The sequence below is a fragment of the Notamacropus eugenii genome, chromosome 5 (assembly GCF_028372415.1).
Source record: "Notamacropus eugenii isolate mMacEug1 chromosome 5, mMacEug1.pri_v2, whole genome shotgun sequence".
In the NCBI taxonomy this organism is placed as follows: domain Eukaryota; kingdom Metazoa; phylum Chordata; class Mammalia; order Diprotodontia; family Macropodidae; genus Notamacropus; species Notamacropus eugenii.
Genome location: NC_092876.1, coordinates 29,856,272 through 29,882,024, shown reverse-complemented (window position 1 = coordinate 29,882,024; position 25,753 = coordinate 29,856,272). Strand labels below are relative to the sequence as shown.

The 25,753-nt window shown below is 56.8% G+C and overlaps 4 protein-coding genes and 1 long non-coding RNA gene across 7 annotated transcripts; 3 read left to right on the top strand and 2 right to left on the bottom strand.

The window, feature by feature from the left end:
• Positions 1-382: 382 nt before the first annotated feature.
• Positions 383-3,011, top strand: CCDC97 (coiled-coil domain containing 97). The gene is made up of 5 exons (XM_072608186.1): positions 383-464; positions 833-1,312; positions 1,773-2,039; positions 2,126-2,255; positions 2,480-3,011. Exons 2-5 carry the CDS (start codon positions 1,006-1,008, stop codon positions 2,598-2,600), a joined length of 825 nt encoding a protein of 274 aa, XP_072464287.1. The 5' UTR covers positions 383-464; positions 833-1,005; the 3' UTR covers positions 2,601-3,011.
• Positions 3,012-5,781: 2,770 nt separating this feature from the next.
• On the bottom strand, positions 5,782-9,998 carry TGFB1 (transforming growth factor beta 1). Its single transcript, XM_072608185.1, has 7 exons — positions 8,926-9,998; positions 7,529-7,677; positions 7,314-7,431; positions 6,877-6,954; positions 6,649-6,793; positions 6,216-6,369; positions 5,782-6,122 (listed from the first exon to the last, which is right to left on the bottom strand). Exons 1-7 carry the CDS (start codon positions 9,269-9,271, stop codon positions 5,964-5,966), a joined length of 1,149 nt encoding a protein of 382 aa, XP_072464286.1. The 5' UTR covers positions 9,272-9,998; the 3' UTR covers positions 5,782-5,963.
• Positions 9,999-11,143: 1,145 nt separating this feature from the next.
• Positions 11,144-13,754, bottom strand: B9D2 (B9 domain containing 2). The gene is made up of 4 exons (XM_072608187.1): positions 13,580-13,754; positions 12,878-13,071; positions 12,150-12,275; positions 11,144-11,725 (listed from the first exon to the last, which is right to left on the bottom strand). The coding sequence occupies exons 2-4, from the start codon at positions 12,963-12,965 to the stop codon at positions 11,412-11,414; spliced, it is 528 nt and encodes a 175-aa protein (XP_072464288.1). The 5' UTR covers positions 12,966-13,071; positions 13,580-13,754; the 3' UTR covers positions 11,144-11,411.
• LOC140503845 (uncharacterized) lies at positions 13,630-17,200 on the top strand. Its single transcript, XR_011966890.1, has 3 exons — positions 13,630-13,737; positions 16,192-16,303; positions 16,520-17,200. It is a non-coding gene; the product is annotated as an uncharacterized lncRNA (long non-coding RNA).
• A 5,511-nt stretch (positions 17,201-22,711) lies between these two features.
• Positions 22,712-25,746, top strand: TMEM91 (transmembrane protein 91). Of its 3 annotated transcripts, none has more exons than XM_072608180.1 (4): positions 22,712-22,800; positions 23,742-24,006; positions 25,062-25,211; positions 25,308-25,746. In XM_072608180.1, exons 2-4 carry the CDS (start codon positions 23,758-23,760, stop codon positions 25,464-25,466), a joined length of 558 nt encoding a protein of 185 aa, XP_072464281.1. In that variant the 5' UTR covers positions 22,712-22,800; positions 23,742-23,757; the 3' UTR covers positions 25,467-25,746. The 3 variants fall into 3 exon arrangements, with proteins under 3 accessions (XP_072464281.1, XP_072464280.1, XP_072464282.1); XM_072608179.1 differs by having other exon boundaries at positions 22,766-23,103; positions 23,751-24,006; XM_072608181.1 differs by lacking the exon at positions 22,712-22,800 and adding an exon at positions 22,927-23,103.
• The last annotated feature ends 7 nt before the right edge of the window (positions 25,747-25,753 follow it).

Below are 25,753 nucleotides of genomic sequence, written 5' to 3'. Positions count from 1 at the left end.
CTGCTGAGGACACCGCCTGGGGGCGGGCGCTGCGCGGAACCAGGGGCCGGAAGCGCAGGCCGAGGTAGGGCCGGTTTGAGCGCCGCACCCGGAGCGCCGGAAGCGGGCTCCGAGAGCCCGGATCGCCACCGAGCGGACTCAGGATGGAGGCGGAAGCGGTTCAGGGTCCCCGAGCAGGTGAGAGTTGGCGCCGCAGCAGGGTAGGGTACCGGGCCGCGGCGACGTCTCCAGAAACGGCAAACCCCCGCTCCGTCCGAAGGCTTTCGTGAAGAAGCCACGCGAGACAAAAGCTGCGCTCCGGAGCTTCCCTTCCCCCGCCCTCCTTGGCACCTTGTCCGGGCCGGCCCCCACGCTGCTGACGCTTGCGCACACGGTCGGGCCGGAGCGGTGCTGGCGCCTGCGCACACGGGCACACCTGCCCCGAGCGGGCGGCGCCTGCGCAGATGGATTCCCCTCCGTACCCGGTACCTGGCTTGTTCCCGCCCCGGGTCTTTGAACCTACACGAAGGGCGGGTCAGTGGAGAGAGGGAAAGGATGGGGGATGCGGAGGAGCTGGGTTCCAAGCTCTTGGTTTTGTGCAAGGGGCTTCACGTCTGAGGCGCAGCGCCCCCACCCCCGTCTGTGAAACAGGGCCCCTTTCCTACTACAGCCGGAAGAGTGTGAGCGCCCCGAAAGCAGGAGCGCCCGGGGGGCGGGGGTGGGGGCGGGGCGGTGCCCAGGTGAGCGGCCCCGCCCAGCGGAGGGCGGTGCCCAGGTGAGCGGCCCCGCCCGGCGGAGGGCGGTGCCCAGGTGGGCGGCCCCGCCCAGCGGGCGTGCTCACTTCCCATCCCAGCAGCAGCAGCCGCATCAGCAGCCCCCGAGCTCGGGGCCGGGCTGGGAGGGGGCGCCGTGCACTGGGGGGAGCCGAGCGGGGCGCAGCCCCCCGATGGCCCCCAGAGCCGGGGCCCTGCCCGGCCCGAGGAAGAGGAGGAGGAGGAGGGCCAGGGAGAGCCCGGCGTCCGGGCCATGCTGCGCGCGGTAGCCAGCAGCCGCATCCCGGTGCAGAGCCAGCAGAAGGACGAGCCCGACTTCACGGAGCGGGAGAAGGTGGCCATCCTGGGCCGCCTGTACCGGGACAAGCCCCTGGTGTTCCTGGAGCGGTTCCGCAGCAGCCTCCGGGAGGAGCACCTAGCCTGCTTCCAGCACCTGCGGGGGGACTACCGGGCCGACTTCTACTGCGCTGAGGTGCTGCGGGGCGGCGCCGGCCGGGACAGAGCCTCCCGCACCCGGCTCCGGAACAGGCGCTATGCAGCCCTGCAGGAGCTCATCCGGGGTACGGAGACCCGCAGGCAGAGCCGACATCTGGACGTGCACACGGACATGGACTGGGACAAGGACGGACACGTACACACAGTGATGGGGACAGGGACAGAGACATGCACACAGACGGATGGGGACAGGGACACGCACACACACGCTGACTGGGACAGGGACAGACACAAGGTCGTTCATACATATGGTACCAAGGCCAGCACCATATCTGCAGACTAGGATGGGGGCAGGGACAGAGACTGAAAATGTAGCCAAGAACACAGGTTGGGACAAGCAGGAGACTTACCCCACTACAGATACGGATTCCCAGTTGTTCCAAGATGTTGGGTACTGTGTGCTGGATGGCTGGGGGGGAGGGGGTTGCTGAGATGGACACTGGAAATAGCGGGGCCACGAGGGGAAGGACTGTGGGGAGAGGGAGGGCAACCCATGGACTTAGCCTGTGTCCTACTGTGCCCCAGGGGGGGAGTACTTCAGTGATGAGCAGATGCGGGCCCGGGACCCCCTGCTGTACGAGCAGTACATTGGACAGTACCTGAGTGAGGAGGAGCTTGCCGCCCGCTCCCCAAAGACTCTGGCCCCAGATGGCTGCCCTCTTGCCGACCTGCTCCTCCAGTCCTACCAGGAGGGGCTGCTGCAGCGAAGGCTGCTCCAGCAGCAGGAGGAGGAGGACGCCTGCCTGGAGGAGGAGGAGGAGGAGGAAGATGAGAATGCTGCTGAGGAGGAAAGTGAGAGAGGGGGCCTGGGGATCATGGGGGGCTACGGAAGGCTCCCCCGGCAGCCCCACGGACTCCCTGAATGGTCTGGCCAACAGGTTCTGGGCCCAGGCAGGAGGAAGAGGCCTGGATCCCTGACTCAGAGGAGAAGGTCTTCCTGAGGGAGGAGTTCACCAGCAGGATGCACCAGCGCTTCTTGGATGGCAAAGATGGAGACTTTGATTACAGGTGGGTCTGTCGTTCCCTCCCCACCCCATACCCCTGGGAACCAGGGCTTGGGGAGGTCGGGAACACAAACATTAGAGCCCCGGTTTTGTTGGTTGAAACTCGGGGATCCAGCCCTGGAAACACTGGCCTGGACTGAAGAGCCCTGCCCTCTATGCCCCACTCCTTTTGGCCAAGGTTGGTTTGAGAGGAGTGAGCCTGTTGACTCCCTTTGCCCCCCACTGCAGTAAGGTGGATGACAACCCAGAGTTTGACAACCTGGACATTGTGACTCAGGATGCGGAAGAACGCTATTTCGATGAGGAGGAGCCTGGGGAGGCACTGAGCACAGAGCCAGATGAGGACTAGGACCTTGGCCCCCCTCCCCCAGAGGGGCGAGTGCAGTGGCCACCGGCCCCCAACAGGGTGCGCCCTCTTCAGGGCACTACCAGCCCCCACCTGTAACATGACTGATGAGGAACCGCTGCCTCCCGTGCTTCTGTGGGGCCCCTCAGGCAGCAGGCCAGACCCCTCTGCTTCTCCATGACTCTTCCCCGGAACTCCCTCCTCCTTTCACGCTTTGAGTCACTCAGGATCCTTAGGTCCCTGAGCCCCATCTTTGTCATGGTTACCCTCATCAGGCAGAACAGAACTGGCCTCGGAGGAATGGAGTTTGCCCCCAGCTCCCCTCTAATCCCCAACCACAGCCACAACTTTCCCTTCCTTCACTTCCTCCTGCCCTGTTTACACTCCCCAAATACTTACAGCCTGTTATCATGGGCCCTGAGTCATCCTTTGCCTTCCTCTGCCCCTCCCCCATGAAGACCTTCCCACCCCCTTCAGGTCCAGCCCCATGGCCTGCCTGGGTGGGGGGCTCAGACGACAGTCAGGCTCACTGTGCCTAATGGGAGCCAGATGACCCTGGTGACTCAGCCTGTTGTGTGGGAACCCAGGCGTCCTGCCTTCCCAGGCCCCAGGCTTCCCCTCCCCCAAAGGAAAAGAAGACTTGGATTCCCCTCCCCCCTCCCCCAAAGCCTTGGGGGAAGAGGTATCTGAGCTCCCAATGGAGCCATGGGAAGGAGACCACCTAGCAGCCTCCCCCTCCCCTTCTCCCTTCCCAGTGGGACTTTCCTGCTGAGTCACGGGGGATGTGGGGTGAGTAAGGACTGGGGAGACATGCCCCACCCCTACCCTTCTGCCTGCTGGGGGGAAGGGGGCAGGGGCAAAGTGATGGGATTCCCACAGAAGGTAGGAACCTGCAGGAGTGGACAGACAGGCCAAGATGAGGTCCCAAGAGCATCAGTCATAAGGAGAGAAGCCGTACTCATCTTATAGACCAGACAAGGAAACTGAGGCCCCAGAGAACGCAAGCTTCTCAGCCACTGACTGAGGGCTGACTTCCAGCAAAGAATGTCTGTGAGGGGGAGGACCCTCCCCCAGTCCCTGTCCTTAAATCCTCCACCCTATCCCCCACTCCCAGTGTGGTTAGAAGAGAGCCAGAGGCTCTGGGGTGGGGGAAGGGGCATCTCTCCTGGTTCTGAGGTCTCCCTGGCACCATCTGTCTCTCCCCGTTATCTGCTTTTTCCATTGTTTCTTGATGTGTTTCTCTTCTCCTCCCCCTCCGCCCCCCCCCCCCCCCCCCCCCCCCGCCGCGTCCCCACTGCCCCCCACGGCCCCAGTCCATTTCACTTCTGGAACAGGCTGGGTGATTCCAGGTCAGGGGATGGCTGGTGTCCTGCAGGGGAATAAGGGGTCCGTGGGTCGATTAGTCTGTCTGTGTCTCTCCCTGTGGGGGTTAAGGGGAGTGAGTCTGCGTCTGCGTCCTGGGCCAGGCCCTGTCTCGCCCACGGCTCTGGAGTCAGAGAAAATATTTGTGTTCTGGGCTGCCCCCTGCCGCCCCCTCAGAGACCCAGGCATCCCACCCTGGGGCTCTGTCTCTCCTCTCCCAAGCCAGGGAGAAAGAAGTTGGGGAGAGGATGAGTGTCTTGGGCTGGCTAGTGCCTCCCCAGACCCCCCTCCCCAAGGTCCCCTTCCCAGGGTATGTACCATGTAAACACACCAGGCCTGGGGATATTTATACAGTGGGCTGGGCTCCATGCCAACGCCCACCGCAGCCCCTGCCCGCGGGCGCCCGCCTGCCACCGTGGCAGGCAGAGAGGCCCCAGGGAAGGGGGAAGGAGGGGTGGGCACATAAACGCACACCCCAAGCCACAGACAACACAAAACACCAGCAGGAGGGAAAACACCCAAAGTCCAAGACGCAAATACACCCACTCAGATGTGAATTTGTACAAACTCAGCTGAGACGCCCTGACCCCCTTAAAAACTCACACATGCTCCTAGGGAAGGAGACTGGGGGAGTGGGGGTGGGGGGCAATGACGAGCCCTTGTTTGAGACCAGGAGAGACAGGAAGGGTCCCTACCGCCCTCAGTTTCCTGCCCCTGTGGGGGCCGGACAGGAAGCCACGCCGGAACCCAGGCATGCCCCCCTTCACTTCCCTCCGGCCCCAGCCTCAGGGGAGGGACTTGGGTCTTTGGGGGAGCAACCACCTTTGTAGCCCTCCTCTCCTCCATCCCCCACACACCCAGCCTCGAACAACTTTAGGCATGGGGCAGACGTGCCCTGACTTAGCCTGACCACCCAGCCAGGGGCCCCTGGCAGGCACGAGCCAGGCATGGGGCAGGGCCCCGGGTGCAAAATGGGGAAGGAGGAGGGGCTCTGGAGATGCCAGGGTGGCACACAAAGGGGTGGGGCTTCCCCCCACCCACCACCTCTCCAGAAAGGGGAAGGTGCTTAGCTACACAGTTTCTCGGCTATGCTAGGCAGGGCGGTCACCCCTGAGGCCCAGCCCCCTCCTCTTGCCAGCTCACTGGGCATCCCTGGCCCCAGAGCTCAAGCCTGGGGGCAGAGGGAGCGGCTAGGAGGAAGACAGAAGCGTTCCACTCATGTGTGTACACACAAATGCGATATATCTGAACCTCCATGTTCATTCAATTTGTCCAGCTCATTCTGTATCTGACCAGTTCGATGTCCATTCTGTAATCTGGGCTTGGGTGGGTGGGTATCTGTGTCTGGGGCGGGGGAGGGGTGGTCCTTCCTATGTCTGAGTCTGCCTGTGCACTTTCCTACCCAACCTCCACACTCAGCCACTATCCCAACAAGTCCTGACACAGTTCCCCCACCACCAACACTGGTACCCACCTCCATCAGAAGTAGCTGGGGGAAGGAGGAGGAGCAAACTTCCAGAATCTGGGTCCTGGGCCTTGGGATACCCTACCTCCCCCAGCCTGGTCCCTGGCTTATGCCCCCTGCACCAGCTGTCAGCTGGGGGGGATCCCTCAGCCCCCACACACACACACTGGGGAGGAAGCACCAGGAGAAGTCCTGGCTGGGGGTAGGACACAGAGAGATGGGCAGAACATAGGCTTCAGGGGAGGATGGATGAGAGACAAGAGAAAGCTGGAGACTGATGAGAACAAAGAAAAGGAGGGAGCTAGCCCCCAGCTCCCCATCCCAAACAGTTCCCCCATGCCATCAATGACACACACATTCTAGTTTTTCTCTCCACCTTTAATCGGCCCCCAGGGGGTTGGGGTCCGGGTGGCCTTTAAATACCACACACACCCCAGGCCAGGTCCCCTCCCCCCCTCCCACAAGGGGCCAGCTTGGGGAGGAGTGGGGGGAAGGGGGCCGGACCTGCCGGGGGGTCCCCGGGGATCAGGGCAAGGGTCTCAGCTGCACTTGCAGGAGCGGACAATCATGTTGGACAGCTGCTCCACCTTGGGCTTCCGCCCTACATAGTAAACGATGGGTAAAGGCTCCAAGGCCTGGGGCACACAGCAGGGGTTCACTGAGGCGCCAGGGTTGTGCTGGTTATAGAGGGCCAGGACCTGCAGGGAGGGAGATGACAAGACTGATGGACCTCAGGGCCCAGGCAGCTTTCTCCCCCTCCCCCCAGCCCTGCCCCTCAGGCTGGGGCTCACCTTACTGTACTGGTTGTCCAGGCTCCAAATGTAGGGACAGGGTCCCAGGCAGAAGTTTGCGTGATAGCCTTTGGGCTCATGGATCCACTTCCAACCCAAGTCCTTACGAAAATCAATGTACAGCTGACGAACACAACAGTTCTTCTCTGCGGAGCTAGAGGAAGGGGGAGAGTCCCAAGTGCTCAGAGGAAAGGGGGGCTGTGGTCAAGGAGTTATGGGGGGGCACAGAATGGAGTGCCAGGGGAGAATGTTTGGGCACCACAGGGGTCAGAAAAAAGAGATGGGGCATTTAGCAGAGAATAGAGGTCAGAGGGTCAGGGGTTAGAGGATGGGAAAAGGAGAAGCGGGAGTAGGGGGTCAGATGGTAGTGGGTTACAAGGGTTAGGGGATATGGGAGAAACTAAAAGCAGGGGGAACAAGGATCAGGCCTCACCTGAAGCAGTAGTCAGTGTCCAGGGCCCTTCGGTGCCTAGGGCTATGAAGGTTCTGTGCCCGCTCCAAGGGGGTAGCCATCAGCAGCAGGAAAGGGCGGTTTTGGTTCTGAATAATTCCCATGTCCCCCCGGACATTGCTCAAACCTGATCCAGAGATGAAGCACGGAGATAAGGCCAAAGCCACAGGCTAGATTCTGACACCAGAGATGCCCAGATTAGGCACTCACCAGTAATATCCATGTGTAGCTGGGTATCTTTCTGGTCACAAGAGCAGTGCGCACTGAGGCGGAAGGTCTCAGTCTTTTCTGGGAGCCCCAAGAAGAGAAAGAGGTGAGGCAGGGGGTAGGCAGGCACACAGGGAAGGTGAAGGGATAGGTCTAGGGTCCCAGGAGACACCACCTAGAGAGAGCTCGAGTTCCTAACCTGAGGCAACCAAGTTCCTGACTGGGTAAAAAAAGACTGTCATGGGGGTACAGGGAATATCTGTAACTGTTCTATTGAATTGAATTAATCCCTATTTTATTTATATGTGTGCATGCATGATAATCTCTGAACCTGATTTCCTTTCATAGATGGGAATATTCACTGAAAGGGGAGGGCTCAGGAAGCCCCCCTCTTCTTTCTCCCCAGAGTGTCCACCTCCCTCTGCCTTTCCCAACCTCACCTTTGCTACTCAACCACTGGTATACCACACTGGTAACATCAAAGGACAGCCACTCCACGGTCTGGCTGGGCCGGACCCGCTGGCTGGTCAGGTAGCGCCAGGAACCATTGCCAAATTTCTTCGGGGAGGATGAAGGGCAGTGAGGGAACAGCCCTGGAGGTGGCCTCCCCCACAGACCCTGCCAGCCCCCACAAGCCCCATCAGCCTGGGCTCACCTGATAGAGTTCCACATGCTGTTCTTCTGTTGACTTGATCTTCAGCATCCGGAGCTCTGCTCGAGACAGCAGAGCTGGATCAGGTACAGCTTCCTGGAGCTCCGAGGTGTTGAAATGGAAGTAAACACTGTGAGGGATCTTATCAGCATCTGGGGGGGCAGACAGGGAGAGAGCAATCAGAAGAAGCCATGCCACAGTCTTAGCCAAAGGCATCTCTGGCCCTGGCCTGCCTGCCTCATCAGAGAAGTGGAAGGGAAGCCTAAGGAAAGATGGTGGAGCCAAGGGGCCCATACACACCCGGAGCTTGAAAAGATGTCCTTCCCTCCCTTTCTGCTTCCTGATATGATGCCCTCTCCAGCCCCCCACCCCCACCCCCAGGTCCTCCAAACAACTCTGTGGCTGAGCCAATTCAGAAACCACAGAGCCAGTCTCTGGGTGGCCTGAGCCCCAGGGAGACCAAGGGACCAGAATGTAGAAGGAGAGAGTCAGGGAGAAGCCCAATAGGAACATAGATTTAGAGGTAGATGATGGGACATTAGGGGCTCTTGAGTTCTACATTCATTTCACAATCGAGGAAAGTGAGGAGGTCTAGAGAATTAAGTGACTTGCCCAATGTAACCGGGGTAGGTAGAAAGTGGAAAAACCTAGGCCTTCTCTGACTCCAGATGCAGGGTTACTCTGCTTGGGGAGGGGGTGAAGGGGAGAGAAGGAACAAGATAGAAAGGGGGAGGGAAAATACAGAGGAACAAGGACGCAGGAGAAGAGAGAAAAGGCCAGACAGTTTAGGAGCTGGAGAGGACTATTCGGCCTTGCCACCGGTAATGAGTGGAAGAAATGGGATTTGAACTCAGGTCTTCCCACTCCAAACTCAGGACTTTTTCTGAAGAGGCAGCAGGAGAACAGAGCTGGAGGGGCCACGATTCAGAGAAGGGGACTCGGAGCAGGGAGAAAAAGTCAAGCAGAGACCCTCGCTGCCCTTCAGCAAAAGTCCCCAGGCCCGAGAGAAAGCGGGAAGCCTTGCCCAGGGCCAGGGGTCGAGGTCGGCCGGGAGCCCCGGGTCCGGTCCCCGGTGGGGGCCAGCACCGGAGAGGGCGGGGCCCAAAGCGGGCGAGCCGGGCTGCGACCTGTCTCTGCTCGCCCTCCTACCCCGAGGCTCCAGCTGCCGATTCCCTGCCCCGGGGCCACTGGCGAGAGGGAGGGAGGGCCAGGGGCTGGACTCCGGGGTTTCCCGGCCGGCAGAGGGACGCCCCGCCCACGGCGTGTGGCCGCCCTCGTGGGTCTGGCCGGGGCTCCCCCGTTTGCCCGACTGTTCGCCTCTTGCTACCCGAGTGTCCCTCCTCTCCTGCGAGCAGCCCTCCCCCGGGCCCACCGGTGCCCGCTTGCCCCCGAGGGCTCACCCGGATTCTGGGGCAGCATGAGGACCCGGGTGACCTCCTTGGCGTAGTAGTCGGTCTCGGCCTCGGGCCCCGGCTCGGCCACGCGGTCCCGGGTGCTGTTGTAGAGGGCGAGCACGGCGTCGGGCAGCGGGCCCGGGGGCACGTCGCCCTGGGGCGGCGGGCTGTCCAGCCGCAACTTGGACAGGATCTGCCCGCGGATGGCCTCGATGCGCCGCCGCTTCACCAGCTCCATGTCCAAGGTCTTGCAGGTGGACATGGCCACCGCCGGGCGCGGCGGGACCAGCAGGAGAGCCAGCAGCGGCACCAGGGCAGCCGCCGCCGCCGCCCGCAGCCCCGAGGGCGGCATGGAGGAAGAGGCACACGCTGCGGCGACGCTGGCCTCTGGGCCGGCGGCGGGGAAAAGGAAATCGCCCGGGAGGGCTCGGGATCCGCGAGGGGAAAGCCTGGGGCCCTTCGGGGAGGTCTGCCGGGAGGGGAGGGGGCCTGAGACTGACGGGGAGATGTGACCCCTGCAGCGTGCGGGGGGGAACTTGCAAGGACAGCACGCCGGGGGGCGGAAAAGTCCGGAGTCTCGGGGGGCTCTCCTTGACTCGGGGAGGGGGGCGGGCTGCCGGGTGCGAGGGGCGGCTAGGTCCGGAGGGTCCAGGGCGCGGTGGCCCTGGCTCCCGGGGGCAGGCAGGGCGCGCTCCGGCTCGGCCGGTGAGAAAGTCTCAACTTCTGGGCAACAAGTCCCGTCCCTCCTCCTCCTCCTTCTCCTCCCCCCTCCCCCCTCCTCCCGGCGGCGGCGGCGGCGGCGGCTCCTGCGGCTGCTCTGGAGACAGCGGCTCCTGGGCCCCCGGCTCCTCCTCGTCCTTCCTCCTTCCTCCCGCTGGGGCCGGCGACCCGGGCCCCGCTAGAGCCGGGGGGGTCCCGGCCGGCCCCAGGGGCCCCGCATGGGCCGGGGCGGGGCTGGGTTGCGAGGCAGTGGCGGCGGTTCAGGCCGAGACGGGACGGGGGGCGCCCCCTGGGATCGCAGCTTCGGCTCGGGGGCGGCGGAGGGCAGGGGCAGGGGGCGGGCGGCAGCTCCGGCGGGGCAGCCGGGTTCGGGCTTCGGAGCTTTTTGAAGCGGCTGCGGCCCCACCCAGGAAGCGCGCGCGGGGGCCGGGGAGGAAAGGCGGGGGGAAGGAGGGGAAGGAGGGAGGGAAGCGCGGCTTCCCCCCCCCCCCAGCCGCCCGGAGGCCGGGGGATGGCGCCCCGCCTCCGGGACCCCGGCGTCCTCACTCCCCCCACGCCAGCAATGGGGGACGGGATGGGAATAGCGGGCTGGGCTAGGGGCTCACCCCCACCCCGTCGCCCGGGCGTCCGCCCAGGCCCTGGCCGCAAAGGGGAGAGGCCGCCAAGCGCCGGGAGAACGCACCCGGGACTCTCCCAGCCCTGGTCTTCCCTGGGTCGGAGTGAGGAAGTCCCCCAATGAGCGGCGGGTGCTGCTCCTTACTGGTCCCGGCCCCATCCAGACCCTGGGACGGGTTCAGCCTCCGATCCGCGGCCACTTATAGGAAGGGGTCAGGAGGAGGAGATGGGGGAGGGGTGGGAGGACCAGACTGAGAGACAGGACAGATAAGGGATTGGGGGTCCTGGGGTGTCATCCCCTGCGGCCACTGGACGGAGTATCCTCGGAGGGCAGGGAGCAAGTCCCATTTCAGCACGAGGTCCCAGCCTAAGGGTCAGAGCTTCACTGAGGACGGCACTGCAGAAAAACTGGAGAAAACACCGCGGCAGGAGGGGGGGACAGAAAATGGAGGAGAAAATAGCCGGGATTATTGGGGTGCTGGGGGCGCTGAAAAGACAGCCTGGCCTCTGGGGGGAATGACCCAAGGAGGGGAGGAAAGGGGAAAGAGCAGAAGGGGAGGGTCACAAGGGGAACATCATCCACCCGGCCCAGAAGGAGTCCAGGAAGTGGGTCTAAGAAGGCCCTGCAATGGCTGGACCCCGGGCTCCAGGTCCCTGGAAGTAGGCGCTTTTCACTTTAGGGACCTAGGTGTCCCCATTTTCCAAAGAGTGGAATGAACTAGATGGCATCCAGGGTCTCTAAGACTCCCTTGAACTCGGACATTTTGGGGCTCAGTCACTCAACCAGGGCATCCCTGGGCTCAGTTTCCCCCTCTGGTGAAACAAGGGGTTGGACTCAGGTCTGACAGTAAGGAAGGGATAGAAATGAGATGTTTGTACTCTGTCGGAATCTTGTATAGACCAATTCATATATTTCTTTACATGAAATCGCCCCCATTGACATGGATGCCCCAGGACAGAGCCATGTTGCTCCTTCTTGGTACCCCAAGGCTTTCTTAGGGCAGTACCTGGCACATAATAAAAGTTCAGTAAGAGTTGGTTGATTGATTGCTGAGGCCAGGAGCCCGGGGACAGACAGAAAAGAGGAGGGGAGGGAAGGAAGTGAGATGGAGAATTGGGGGATGGAGGGATAAGGGCTTGGGAGCTGGCCGAGGTGCTCAGCACTCAACCCCATATCGGGAAAAGTTTCTCAGGATCAGGGCCAGCTCCAGGTGCACGGTGCCCCCTGCTGCTGTGTGGAGCCGGTATCGGTCGGCCCCGCTGTAGACTACATCACTGTGTAGCAGCTGGGGCCCACCACCCACGAAGGCCCGAGCCAACTGCTCCCGCCAGCCACCCAAGGGGCGCCATGTCACACAGTCAAGGCTATGGATGCCGGGGCTGCTGGGAATGTGGGAAAAGCCATAGCCGGACAACTGGCAGCGGCCAAAGACGTCCTGAGACCACACTTGCAAGTGGAGCCGAGGCCAGCCTGGGGAGAGGAGAGGGTCTACCTCAGTCTTCTGCTGGCCAAGTCTGCCCTTCTTCCCAAGGCTTGGGTTTCTGTCTTCCTTCCCTGATTTTGTTCAGGCTCCTGTAGCCACTCCCAGTCCCCCAAAGGCATTCTGCCATCTTAAGCTGCTCCCGCCAACCACTGATGCCCATATTCTGACCAGGAGCACCCACAAATGACAGATCTGTCAGGTCTAATAAACAACACAGACCATCTCTGAGTCTCTTTTGTCTTTCTCTTCAACCTTCCCAGTCTCTGGGGGTCCAGGTGGGATTCCCCAACCCCAGGGTCCAGCCTGAAGGACTACTAGGTGCCCTGAACTGGACAGAGCCTCATCTCCCTGTCCAATTGGAGCAGTCCCTTCCCAGCTCACTTACTCAGAGCCTGGGACCCCTGCCCTTACCCTGTAGGCCTTTGGTGGCAAAATGCAGGTCAATTGGGTGAGACCAGTAGGCCATGCTACCCAGCTGAGGGGTGTCCACTTGTGTCTGGCCTTCCCGAACACCGGACAGCAGTTTCCATGCTCCTCCTGCCAGTCAGGAAAGGAAAGGGTCACTGAGGGGAGGGAGGGAGGGACTAGAAGAAGGGATTCTGTTGGGTTAGAGGGAGGGGCCGCTATGGCACTGGAAAGAGCCCTGGGCTCAAGTCCTGGTCCCATCAGTGACCTAATTAGACTTTGGCTTCTTCTACTGTAAAAAGAGCTTCCTGGCTGAAATCTCTAGGTCCCTTTCTGCCTCTATAATTCCAAATCTAGTCTAGCCAAAAAGAAGGGCAGTAAGTTCCATGTAGGACGAAAACCTTCCTCATATCCCCACACTCCCACCCCCCACTAAAGACTCTCACAGTCCCCAAGGAAAGAAGGAAAGGAGGGGGGTCTAGGCCTCTTTGGAGTTGAAGGATCTCCCACCCACCCATTAAGTGGGCAAAGACTCTGCTGTGGAGATACAATTTGGGGTACAGGTCCTGAAGAATCAGGAGGAAGACCTCAGGACTTTCCCCTTCTGTTCCACACTCTCTCCAGCTGAGTGCACAAGGAAGGTCAAGGGTCAAGTTCCCCGGGGGTGGGGGGAAGGTATAGAGGACTCCCCAGAGATGTGAACAGATGAGGCCATGCTATCCCCACATACTTACCAGTATGGACACCCCACTTGCAGAAGAGGCTGTTCTCAGAAAAACCTGTTGCCCCAATGATCTGCCCAATGACATGGACCTCAGCCATGGCCCAGTGGAGAGGAGAGATGTCAGAAGACTACAAAGAATGAAGTTCAGCAGCGACCAAACTGCTGCCTGACCTTGGACATGTCTCTGGGCCTCAGTTTCCTCATCTGTAAAATGAGCACATCATGATTTCAATTGAGTGGATAGAACAGTGCACCCAAAGTCTTGAAGATCTGGGTTCAAATCCAGCCTCAGACACTTAGTAGCTGAGTGACCCTGGACAAGTCACAACCTCTGCCTCAGTTTCCTCAACTTCAAAATGGGGATAATAATAGCACAGACTTTCCATGGTTGTTCTGAGGTTCAATTAGATAATATCTGTAAAGCAAGCGCTTTGCAAAACTTAAAACGATATATACGTACGTATACATGTAGGCATATGCGCTATTAGCTACAGACTCGGTAACTCCGCCCATCTCCATAGCTCCTCCCCTTAGGGCTTATAACTCCGCCCCCTCCTTCCAAATAGACATGCGCAGTATCCCCGGAGCGAGGCAAAACGCTCATGACTCCAGCCTCTGCGCAGGCGCTGTTTCTCTGGCAAGCACAACTGTACAGGAACACGTACTCGCGTCTCTCGGCGCCCGACCCTCGCCTCCCCTACCCCTCATTTACCCGAGAAACCTGAAGATTTCGGGACCGTCAGCAGGGTGAACGGCTTCCGGGGCCTGCTCCGGCCGTTGCTCTGGCAACAGAAGCTCGCGGTCTTCTCTGCGCACCATTCGTGCACGCCTTCGCGTCGCTGATTGGTCGTCGGAGAGGAAATGGGACCAGTAGGTATCTCTCGCCTTCCCCTCGCACGCCGCTGATTGGGCCTCAGATAGAATGGGGCGGGGCGATAATGAAAGAGCTCCCTTTCCCTTTGTGTGTGCCCGCCCAGCACACTGCTGATTGGTCCTTTCGGAAGGCGATTCCTTCCAAGATCCCTTGCGCCCACCCCATTGTTGGGCGCTGATTGGTCTGCGGTTCAGGAGCTGGGAAGAGACTATGTCTAACAGGCTCTAGTTCATAAAACGTTCTAGCCGGGAGTGGGTGGGGGTGGAATAGAGTGACCGCGTGCCATGTTAAGTGTGGCAGGTGGGCTTAAGCATGCGGCCATGTTGAGTGTGTCCCTCACCTTCCTTCCACCTTCTTATTCCGTACAACCAAGAGGAAAACCCTGTCCTGCCACTCTCGGTAAAACCACTTTCTTCCCGCATAGCACCTGTCAGTCCTGCTGAAAACTGCCTTCTTCTCAGTGCAGCCACCCCCAGAAATCCCATCCATTTCAGGCCTCTTATAAAGTGCTTGAGGCTACAAGGTCAAAAAGAAAGCAATCCCTGAAGCAATATTTGGCTGGAGCTGGGAAGTGATCAATCGGCATACATTTATTAAGTGTCTGCCGTGTTCCAGGCAGTGAGGAAGGACAAAAATGAGGCAAGGACATTACATTCTGCTGAGGGATTACACATGTGCACAGACAGATGGTGTAGAGGGATGGATGGAAGGATGGGTGGATGGATGGATGGACGGATGGATGGATGGATGGACGGATGGTTGGATGGGTGGATGGATGGATGGATGGATGGATGGATGGATGGATGGATGGATGGATAAATTAGATATGAATGGATAGATATAAGTATATAGAGGATGAGATAGATAAATGTGGATGGATGGATGAAGGTAGATCATAGATATGGATATGGATAGATGGATAAATTAGATAGATATAAATGGAGAGGTGATATAGATAGATATGTAGGTGTGGATGGATAATTAAATTAGATGATGGATGGGTGATATCTATAGATGTGGATGGATGAATATAGGTATTTGGGTGAAATAGATAAATGTGGATGGATGGTGTAAGACAGATGAAAACACAGCACACTTGAGGGCTGCTAGCACAGGTTCACTCTTGATTTGGTCAGACAGGAAAGACACTAAAAAGGGGTTAATAATCTTACTTTATTCTAGTCTAGTTCTTTCTGAAGAAGTTGCTGATAGTAAGAGCACAAACTCCTACAGCATTCACTAATCACCCTTCTCACAGGGGCTGGTGAGAAGCGGGGGCAACTACTCCTATGTCTCTATGGGGTCAATCGGGACAGGCACAACTTGTGCGTCCCCTAAATCCCCAAGCCTCAGTGGGGGCCAGTTGAGACAAACACAGATTCCCTCCAAACCTTGATGGGGTCTGATCAAGGCACACACAGCATTCCAGCTTGTGCATTCAACACTAAGGGTTACCCATTCACTATCTAGTGACCACCTGTTTTATAGGCCAGCAGACAAAGAAGGCAGATTGCCAGTAGCAGCCTCACAAGTTTCCATCGCCCCATCCCTGTATCTCACTGTGCAGCCGCAGTGGATGTTTATGTTATTCACCATTATATAACCATGCGCAAGCGTGGTGGAGACACTTCGAACCATAACTGTGGGACTCATATCTAGTACCTGGGAACCAGAGATTGTTATGGCTATGGATCCTGGGAAACTGACTCTGAGAAATAATTACAAAAATTCACTTTACACACACTAAAATTCACCTTACATACAGATGGATAGATTAGATAGATATAAATAGAGAGAGGCAATATCAATAGAAAGATAAATAGATATGTAGGTGTGGATGGATAAATAAATCGGAGATGGATGGATGGATGGGTGATATCTATAGATGTGTGTTCGTCCTTCGGTGCCAAAGAAGACCATGCCATCAGAAAAATAATGACATGACTTGCACTTGACTTTTGTTTTTTGAGTGAGGGAGGGCTGTACAGGTCACAAGCCTCACTTCTCCTCCAGAGCCATCTGAATCTAATGACCAGATATTCATCAGGATGACTGGAGATGACCCAGGATGAGGCATTTGGGGTTAAGTGACTTGCCCAAGGTGAATGTCCAGTGTCTGAGGTGAGATTTGAACTCAGGTCCTCCTGACTCCTGTACTGGTGCTCTATCCACTGCACCACCTAGCTGCCCCTTATCTATAGATCGATGTGGATGGATGGATGAATAGATTAGATAGATATAGAGAGAGGTGATATCGTTAGAAAGATAGTTATGTAGGTGTGGATGGATAAACACATTGGAGATAGGTCAATAGCTATGTCACCTCTGTCTGAAGCAGCCTGTTTCAGCCAACACTTATTGTTTTCCTGCAGTCTTTTAATGCTAGAATGGCCTCTGGGCATTTAATTGGAAGGCAGTTTCCTGAGGTTATCTAATGTCACACCATATAGGGACTTTTTCAAAGAAGGCCATGGTGCTTGGCCTGGAGAACAAGAGGCCTAAGCAAGAGTCCAGCACAGCAGGAAGGAAGAGATGGCACCTGTCAGAGGAAGAAGGGACTTTGTAAGTAATTCAAGAAGCCTGGGGAGCTTCCTGAGCTGGCTAACAGATGGAGATTACTTGACCCTGAATCACCTGGGTCTGAAATGGGATGAAGGTGATTGGCTTCTCCCTTCCCTTCATCTTAAAACCACTTCCCCTGACGCAAGAGAAGGGTGGGGGAATTTCACACTAGCTGCCCCATAATTCTCATTCTGTATCTTTCACTTTTCGGTTTAGATTATGCAAAGTCCTTTCACCTGTACAAGAGTTGAATAATCCCTGGAAGTTGCTGCTGCCCATGGATGCTGGGGCTAGAGCCATCTCGTAGCATGTGCATTGGCATAGAAACTCTCATAGTTTTCGGCTAGACAGACACCCCTCAAGGGATGTGGAAGATGGACACTGACAAGGCTGTCTTGTCCCTCCATGTGCCCAATGCTGAAAAGAATCCAGCTGAGCAGAGCCGGAGACAGCTGGGGCTTGAGCTTGCTCAGTTCCCCGTAGGCTCATGTCCACTGCTGATGTCAGTCCACCCATGCACAATTACTCTAACTCTCAGCTCAGGCTCGCAGGTTCCACCTGCTGGCTGGCTCAGATATAACATCCAGAGTCTCCTGTGTTAGTGCCAGGATGGAAGAGCCAGATGCCCCAATGGTAGATACATGCTCTTTACATATAAAAAGGAAATAACATATGAGATGGGCAGAGGGATGGTGATAAATGCTGGGGAAAATTTTGTTGACCTAAAAAAACCCAAAATTTAAAAAAAAACTTTGAAGAGGGAAAGGCCCCTGGGCTGTGCCTGCATACAAGTTGGGGAGTCAGGCAGGCAGAGGGGAGGCAGGGATGCATTCCAAGCACAAGAGACACCGTGAGAAGATGAAAGAGCACCTCCCATGCTGAGGAATGAGCCAGTTTGACTAGAAAGTAGAATGAAAAAGAGTAAGGGTCAGTAAGTGTGGAAAAGTAGACTGGAGACAGTTTATAAATGCTAGGCTGGGAGAGAACGCACAGGGGCTGTTATGTAGCAGAGAGAATAGAGGTGTTCTCTTTGGTCTGGAGAAGTTGAGGAAACTGAGGCAGGTAGACATTAAGGTACTTGCTCAGGATCACACAGTCATTGAGTATCTGAGCACAGATTTTAACTCAGGTCCCCTTGCCTCTTGGCTCAGCACTCAATCCACTGAGCTACCTCAGCTCAAGGCCCAGAGTAATAGATGAGGTTGCAAAAAGGCAAAGTAAGTTGAGGCTTGTTTTCAGGACAAACTTCCTACTGATTAGAATTCTCCAGACATGAAATATGCCTCCTTGAGAGGCGATAGATACTGGATGACCAATGGTCAAGTACGTTAGAGTGGAAGAGTGGAGGAGTTCATCATCATTCCATGTCACACTCATGATGGCATGCTTGCCTGGGTTCTGGATAATGGGCAATGCTCTCTCACTTTCCCAGGTACCACGGGAGTAAAGCCGAGCTGCATGTTTGCTCTCATGCTTTTTAGCAAGATGTTTTCAGCCATGCTGTCCAACACCTTTGTTGAGATTGAACATGACACCAAGATCAGCTACCGCCCTGGGGGTGGAGTATTTAACTTGAAAAGGCTGCAAGCCAAGACTAAAATGGAGGGAGGGTTAGTGCATGATTTTTTGTTCACAGATAATTGAGCACTCAGTGCAACCTCTGAGGCTGAGATAGAACAGTCTAGATTGATTCTCTGCTGCCTAACAGTTAACACCAAGAAAACACAAGTTCTCCACCAACCAGCACCCCACCATCCATACATGGAACCATCAGTTACATTTCAAATGCTGCAGGGAAGTTCACTTACTTTGGTAGTGTGCTTTTCCAGGACATACATATGGATAATGAGGCTGACACATGCATTGCCAGAGTTAGCTCAGTATTTGGGGGACTCCAAAGGAAAGTGTGGGAGAGAAGAGGTATTAGACTGGCGGTCTACAGGTCTACAGAGCCGTTGTGCTGACCTTATTGTTGCATGCCTGTGCAACCTGGACTAGCACCATGCCAAGAAACAGAAACACTTCCATTTGAATCGTCTTTGGAAGATTCTGAAGATCACACGGCTATATAAGGTACCAGATCCTGAGGTCCTTTCTTGAGCTGAGCTGCCGAGCTTTCAGACTCTACCATAGCATAATTTCAATGGGTTGGCCATGTTGTTCAAATACCAAACAAAAACTATTTTACAGAGAACTCACACATGGCGGGTGCTCACATGGAGGTCAGAAGAAATGATACAAAGACACTCTCAAGGTCTCTCTAAAGAACTCTGGAATCAATTGTGACTCAGGGGAGACACTGGCACAGGACGACCGGGGTGGCATGCCCTCTTCAAAGGACAACAACTGTGTTATAACATGAGGGCAGCTAGGTGGCACTGCAGAACATAGAGCACCAGTTCTGGAGTCAGGAAGGCCTGAGTTCAAAACTGACCTCAAATACTTACTAGCTCAGCCAAAACCAAAACAACTCTACTCAACCAAACAACAAAAACATCACGCCCAGGTCTGAAGCACTTGTGGTTTTCTGAGGTGTGAATGTTCACCCTGAAAATTTAACATTTGGCTCCTGAGACCCTGCCAAGGGACAGTAAGGAACCCCTGAAAGTTCTTAAGCGGGGGAGTGAAAGAGTAAGACCACAGATGATAGCTTTGGTGGACACATGGAAGATAGATCAGGGAGGTTGGACCGGAGGCAGGGAGTCCTGCTCGGAAGGTGTTACAATAGTACAAGCAAAAGAAGAGACAAAGAAATGAGAGACATCAAGGATGGTGTTGAAAGACATCACGGAGATAGGGTGGGCAGGATTTGGTGAATTCGCCATTCACCAGGATGCTTGAGCTGACGATGGCACATTCAGATGTACATTCTATTAGATGTAGAACTGGGGCTCGGGAGGGGAATGATGAGGGAGTCATCTGCATAGGAATGATTGCTGTTGCTGATTAGGCTACCAATAGAAGAGGGAACAGAGGAAGCACCCCTTTGTTTGAGGGTAATGAGCCCACATTGGAAATTGAGAAATGGTTGCACTTGAACGTAGAGAACCAGGAAAGATGAGGGTCATAAAAACCTAGAAAGGAGAGAGTGACCAGGAGCAGAAGGCAGCTCATCATGTCAGAAGCTGCAAAGGGCCAAGGAGGAGACTGACAGAAAAGATCATCGGACCCAGTGCTTGTGGGTGACTTTGGAAAGAGCAGTTGTGGCTGAGTGGTGAAGTGGGATGTCAGATGGGAGGGAGCTGAGGGGAGGAAGGGGACTGGAAGCAGCAGGAACAGAGCCACTTTTCCCAGAGTTTGACTAAAGAAGAGAAGAGACACATAAGATGATATCTTGAGAACAGTCAGATCCATTGAAGGTTTCTAAGGATAGTTGAGACTTCAACCCATTTGAAAGCAGTAGGGAATGATGTAATCTGCTGGAGACACTGCAGGGAGCACATGGAGAGGGATGAGTCTTCCTCGGTTTTGCTCCACTTTCTGTCTGGCAGACCCATTTCTGGGATGAACATGTTGGGGCTGGGATTCCTTTTCCCTTAATAAAAGAATTTTTTCTATAAAACTTGGACTCCATCAAAAGGTTGCATCCAAGGACCTACAAGCCCACACGTAGCCTTGAGGCCTCAAGTTCCCCCCACCCCTGACCTAGTACAACTTTTTCATTTTACAGAGGAAGAAATTGAGGCAGAGAAGGGGAGGTCATCCCAGATTAACCAGATGGAGATAGGTGCAAAAGCTCCTAGACCATTAGCCATTGTCTGGGGAGCAGCTCATGTGGAGAAGGGGTCAGCTCTCCCCACTAAATGACAGCCAGTTGTCACTCATAAGGCAGGCAAACCAGCCTAGCTGAAGGAAAAAGGCCCCTGAGAGAGAAATGAGAGGGCAGCAGGTGCCAGACAAGTCCACCCCACACCTACACCTTGGCCACCATCTCCCTCCAAATCCTGAGCCCAAGAGCCTTAGGGATGGCACACCACCATTGCCCTGGGAAGCAGCCTCTGTGGAGATGTAGCCACAGCTCCCAAGGACCCAGAAGGAATGTCCTTGGCCCTGCCAAATGACTTGCCATCAGTGGTTTGTGGGTGGGGAGGACATTGAAGAAGAGGCATTGGCATCTGCTCTGTACCTGCCCCCAAGGGTCATGGGGTCTTCTCCCTCACTGCAATGTAAGCTCCTCTTATCTGTACCCCCAGGGACTAGCACAGTACTGTGCACATTGGGGAGTATTTAATAAAGGCCAGCATTTGTCAGAGCTGGCATTTGTACTGATGGTCACCTCCTGGATGGCGCTTGCTTTGGCCTGGGCATCCATCTGTCTGGGAGCCACAGGGCCTCTTCCTTACTGGAAGGCCAATTCTGTCCTCTCTATCCCTTAAAATCAACCCTTCCCCCAAACGGAGCCAGGCACATCTCCAATATCTCCCTCCAAACAGGCACTTAGTTCCTGGAAGGAGTAAATGAAGCAAAGGCCTACCAGCACACACCCTGCCCCCAGACCCAGAAGGTGCTGGGAGCTTTGAGGCCTCCCCCACTCCAGAGGCAGACCAGCTCCCCCCCTTCCCAACCAAGGCAAAGCACCAGGTTTTCACAGCCTCCTCTCTTCCCAGAGAGACGGCAGATGGAGTGTGTTTGGCACCTCCTGATCTGTGCCTGGCGATAACCAGACCCTGCAGCCAGCAGATCTGGAAGGGATGCCAGCGGTGGGCGGGCTGTGTGGGGACAGACAGAGGAAAACATCCCTCGTTCTTACTGGAGAGAAATACCCTCCCCCTGAGCTAAGGCTCATCTCACCCCCATCCATCTTCTTTCATTCCCAGAGACTCCTGGAAACATCCATAACTTTTGTGAATGAGAAGCCGAGCTATGGCTTTGCTACCCTGCTCCTGTGTTCCGAGCCTTTTGTGTGCCCTCTCACCATGTCAGGGGGGCTTCCCTAAGGTTCTAGATAGAGAACTCACCCCACCCCAGTCAGCAAAGCCCTGAGTCCAGGGCCTGCCTTTGACACATACTAGCTGTGGAAGCCTGGGCCAATCCCACAGCAGCGTGGCAACTCTCCAAAGATTGTAAGCCGGAGATTTGCATCACTACCAAAAGTTTCCACAGTGGGAGTTGCCTGCTTCAATGAAATCGTAGGCTGAACCTCCCCCAAGTGCTGGGTGACACTTCCTGGGCTTTGTGGCTGGACAGAGGCTGAAGATGATTTGCTCTGCTGACTGCTGCTTCCAGGGGCTCCCTGGGTTGGGCACATTGGCCAAGGTCTGCAGATCCTTACTACTGACCCGCTACTTAGCCATTCAACATTTCCGCTAAGTCTTTGGCTCACAACTGGCACAGTCATCGTAGGCCAACCTCTTCTACTCAACCAGCCGGCTTCCCGCTGACTCCACTAGCCAACCAGAAAGTCATTCACATGAAACCCAACTGGATGTTAATCATTGCAGATGTGCCTAACAGAGTGTTCTCTGACCCCTGATAGGCTGTGCAGGAGCCTTTGCTGTTAATTCACCCAAGATCCACCTTTGGGCACACAGTCCACACTGGTGCTAACCTCCTACTCCCTAGATGGATGCACCATCCCTGTGCAGTAACCTTTCTAGTAGCTTTCCAAGGAGTAACCTCCTGGAGGGTGCTTGTCTTATCACCCTGAGTGTCCCTAGGTCTGGGAACTAAGAACCTGAGCTTGACCTAGGGCCGGGTATCCACCAAGAACCATGCTCAGAGGGTCTGGGCTTGAATGCCACCTCTGTGTGTGTGGCTTTGGACCCTTCAGGGAAAAACAGAGTTAGACTGGATGACCTGGGATGACCGCTGAGGTCCTTTCCAGCTCTGTCTACATAGATGGCCCTGTGATTCCCCTCTAGGGAATTCAGTTTTCACATTTGTAAAATGATGAAGTTGCACTAGCTTCTAAGCTTCCTTAGACCCTGCAATCCTATGAATATGTTTCATGAGCGTGAGGGCTGAAGAGGTGTGGGAGGAAGTCCCATATCCTCATAGTACTCAGCCTCAGAGGGGTGAAGGGCATTGCCTGAGGTGACCTAGGAAGGCAGAGGCAGATCTGAGTCTGGAACCAAGGTCATCTCCTTCAGGCACAGGAGGGGAATTTCATACCCTATCCCCAGGAGAAAGTACCCCAGCCCCCCAGATCCCTCAAGGCTGGCCAGCACCAGTGATGGAGGGTGGGATTCACCCAAGTGCAGGCCAGGTCCTGGGGATCCGGCCATGGCTAGAGGCCTTCCCGCAGAAAGAGGGCTGGGAGTGCTTTTGAGAGAGGTAGACTTCTGGGGGTCCAGACACATTTAGGAGGAGGGGAACTCATGCTGAGGTGCTGGCAGTGTTTAGCCGACAAGAGGGTATTGGGGGTCAAGGAAGATAGGAGGCATTCCTGGAGGAAATGGGGGGGGGGGGGCTGCGGGAGCCGTGTGTGCGCAAATAGTGCAGGATGGTGAGGGGCGGACCCTCGTGACAGGAGACCACCCTCCCTGCCGCCTTCCGAGGTAGGGAATCCAGGCTGGCCCCCTCCCCTGTGCTCCCCTCCCAACAGCTGCCTTCTCCAGGTCCAGGGGAGGGAGCGGGGGAGTGGAGGGAGGAGGGGGAGTGCGGTCCTGGGCGCCTGGGGCTCCGGGCGGGGGCGGCGGGAGCAGCTGCGCAGAGCGAGGCGCCCAGAGCCCGAGCGGACGAGCCATCTCAGCTCCGCAGTACCAGCCTCGGTCCCGTCCTTCCTGGCCTTGCCCCCCAGCCCTGGGCACCCTGAACCCGCAGACTCAGGCGGCTGGGCTGCCCAGTCCCGAAGGGCCCGGGTGAGTGGGGCAGCAGTGGGAGGGGAGGGCCCCTGGGACGCCCCGCAGAGCCCAGGACAGGTCCTTGTCATTTACCATCCGCGGGCGGGGGAGGGTGGGAAGTTGGGGGGCGCGGGGGGAGGGTGGGAAGTTGGGGGGCGCGGGGGGAGAGTTTTCTCAAGCGCCTTCTCCCAGTGGCGGGGGGCTCCCCAGGGCTCTGTCTCCTGTCGCTTCCCAGATTTGGGGGAAGGGGACCGTGGGGATGTAGGAAACGCTGAACACTGGGTAGCAGCATTGGGTCTCCAGCGTATATGTGAGGCTGGGGGCACGGCGTGGGGGGAGGGGCGAGAGAGCTTTCCTTGAATGCTAGAACCCTGGGGCTTAGTGTGAGGGGATGATGAGGTAATGGCGGGGGAGGGGGGGGCGTTTGAGAGTGGGCTGGAGAGAAACCTGGACTGGGAGTCTGGACACCGGGTTCCGACCCTTAGACCCCTTTCTGGGCCTCCATTTCCCAACCTGTAAAATGGGAGGGGGAAGGTGCTAGGTTCTCTAAGCATCCTGTGAGCCCTGCAAAGCCTGGGGTAATTGAGGATCTGGGGTCCTAGGATTGCATTTATCTGCTATTTCTAACAGTCCTCCTTCTTGTTCCCTCCCCCGAGGGGGTCTAGTCAGGCCATGGACAGTCCCCAGGACTTGCACCAGCCCTTGCTTGGGCCACCACCTGATGGATCCCCTGTCATGGAGCCCCCCAGCACCAAGCCCCCCAGCACTAAGCCCCCCAGCACCAAGGCCCCCAGCACCAAGACTCCCAGCTCAACCCCAGGGCCAAAGCGGACCCATCGCAAAGAGAAGGTCGTCAGGGAGATGCTGCCACTGCCCACTGTCAGCTTGGGGCTGCTCGAGCCCAAGAACCCTGATTTAGAGGTAGGAGCTGGGGCAGGCATTTGACAGGAGCCAGCAGAGGGCTCTGGGCACCTGGGTCTGCCATTCTCCCAGTAGGTTTGACTTCAAAGCCCAGACAGGATGGAAGGGATCACAGGACCCCCTCAGCTTTCATGCCTGGGGCATTTTTTAGTCTGTTTCCTCTGGATCTCTCTGCCTCAAGAGCTAGTGAGCTCCCCGTCCATGCAAGGCTTCAAGCAGAGGCTGGATGGCCACCTGTTGGGATGTGTTGAGGCACCCCTATTCAGATGCAGCTTCAAGCAGCTGGGCTACTGGCTCCTTTGTCCCTGCTTCTGCCCACGGCTCTCTGCATTGCCTCCTGGTCTCTGCTGATCTCACTGCTGGTGCCCATCCATCCATCCATCCATCCATGCCCGCCTGCTCCTCTGGGGCCGTCCCTGCCTTTACTGCGTCTGTGTTGGCTCCATCCCTCCGCAGTCTCCTTGCTTTGTCCCTCTTTTCAGCCCCCTCCTTGCTGTCTTTTTGCTTGTCTCCAGCTGCTCCTTCAGGCCTCGACTGCGGCTGGCTCGGCTTCTCTGCCCTGCTCTGCAGACTTTTCTCTGCCCCTCCCCATTTTTTCTTGGGGTTCGTCTTTCCCGTAAGGCCAGTGCTAGAATGGGGGTAGGGGAGCACTGCCTGGTAGAAGGGAGGGATCACACTATCAACTTCCCTTCAGTGAAGGGTGGTCTCCCCTCCACCCCACCCCAACTAAGCCAGTCTCTCTCCTTGGCACCCCAAGACTCCCCAGATCACTCTTCTCTGGCTGCTATTCACTGTCTTCCACTAGTAGAATATAAGCTCTAGGAGAGGGATTTCACTGGGTTTTGTGCCCTCAGTGCCTAGCACACAGTACGTGTTTTGTGAGGACCTTTGTCCAGAGGGTCAGACCTTACTCCCATCACACCTCTCTTGGTTCTGCTGACCAGGCGTGGGGGGTGGCAGTGGGGTGGACAATGAGGCCAGAAGGCTGCTCTGGGCAGGTCCTTGCAGGGGTTCAAGCTGCTCCCCCACACACACACCGTCTCCTTCCTCCACAGGATTGCTGGTCCAGTGACAGTGACTATGAGGGGATGGGGGTTGGCCAGTTCACCCCTCTGCTCTCTCGAGATTACGTGGGCCTGGCTGTCTTCTCCATCCTCTGCTGCTTCTGGCCTTTGGGCATAGCAGCCTTCTCTCTTGCCCAGAAGGTCAGCAAATATTGGGAAGGAGGGTGGGTGGGAAGCAGGGAGGAAAGGTCTCTGGGGCGCAGGGCTCACAGTCCTCTTCCCATCTTGTCCCCTCAGACTAACAAGGCCTGGGCAGCAGGGGATGTTCGGGCAGCTGGGGCATCTGCCCGTCGGGCTTTCCTGCTAGCTGTCCTCGCCATTGGCTTGGGGGTCTGCATCTACACTGCAGCCCTGGTCACACTGGCCACCTACCTGACCTCTGGGGATTCCCTCTAGAGGCTCAGACACCTGTGGAGCCAGGGAGGTCTTGAATCATGACAGCAGCCAGGACCTCCCCCCCACCCCCACCTACCCCATTCCCCATCCCCATTTAGCCCATTTCCCACCCCCATCCTCACCCCCACCTACCCCATTCCTCACCCCCACCCCCACCTACCCTATTTTCCACCTCCACCCATCCCATTCCCCATCCCTACCTGCCCCACCCCACACAGCCCCTTCCCACCTACCCTCAACCCAGGAAGAAACAAAGAATTAAACCTGGGATTCATCTGAAGGCAAAC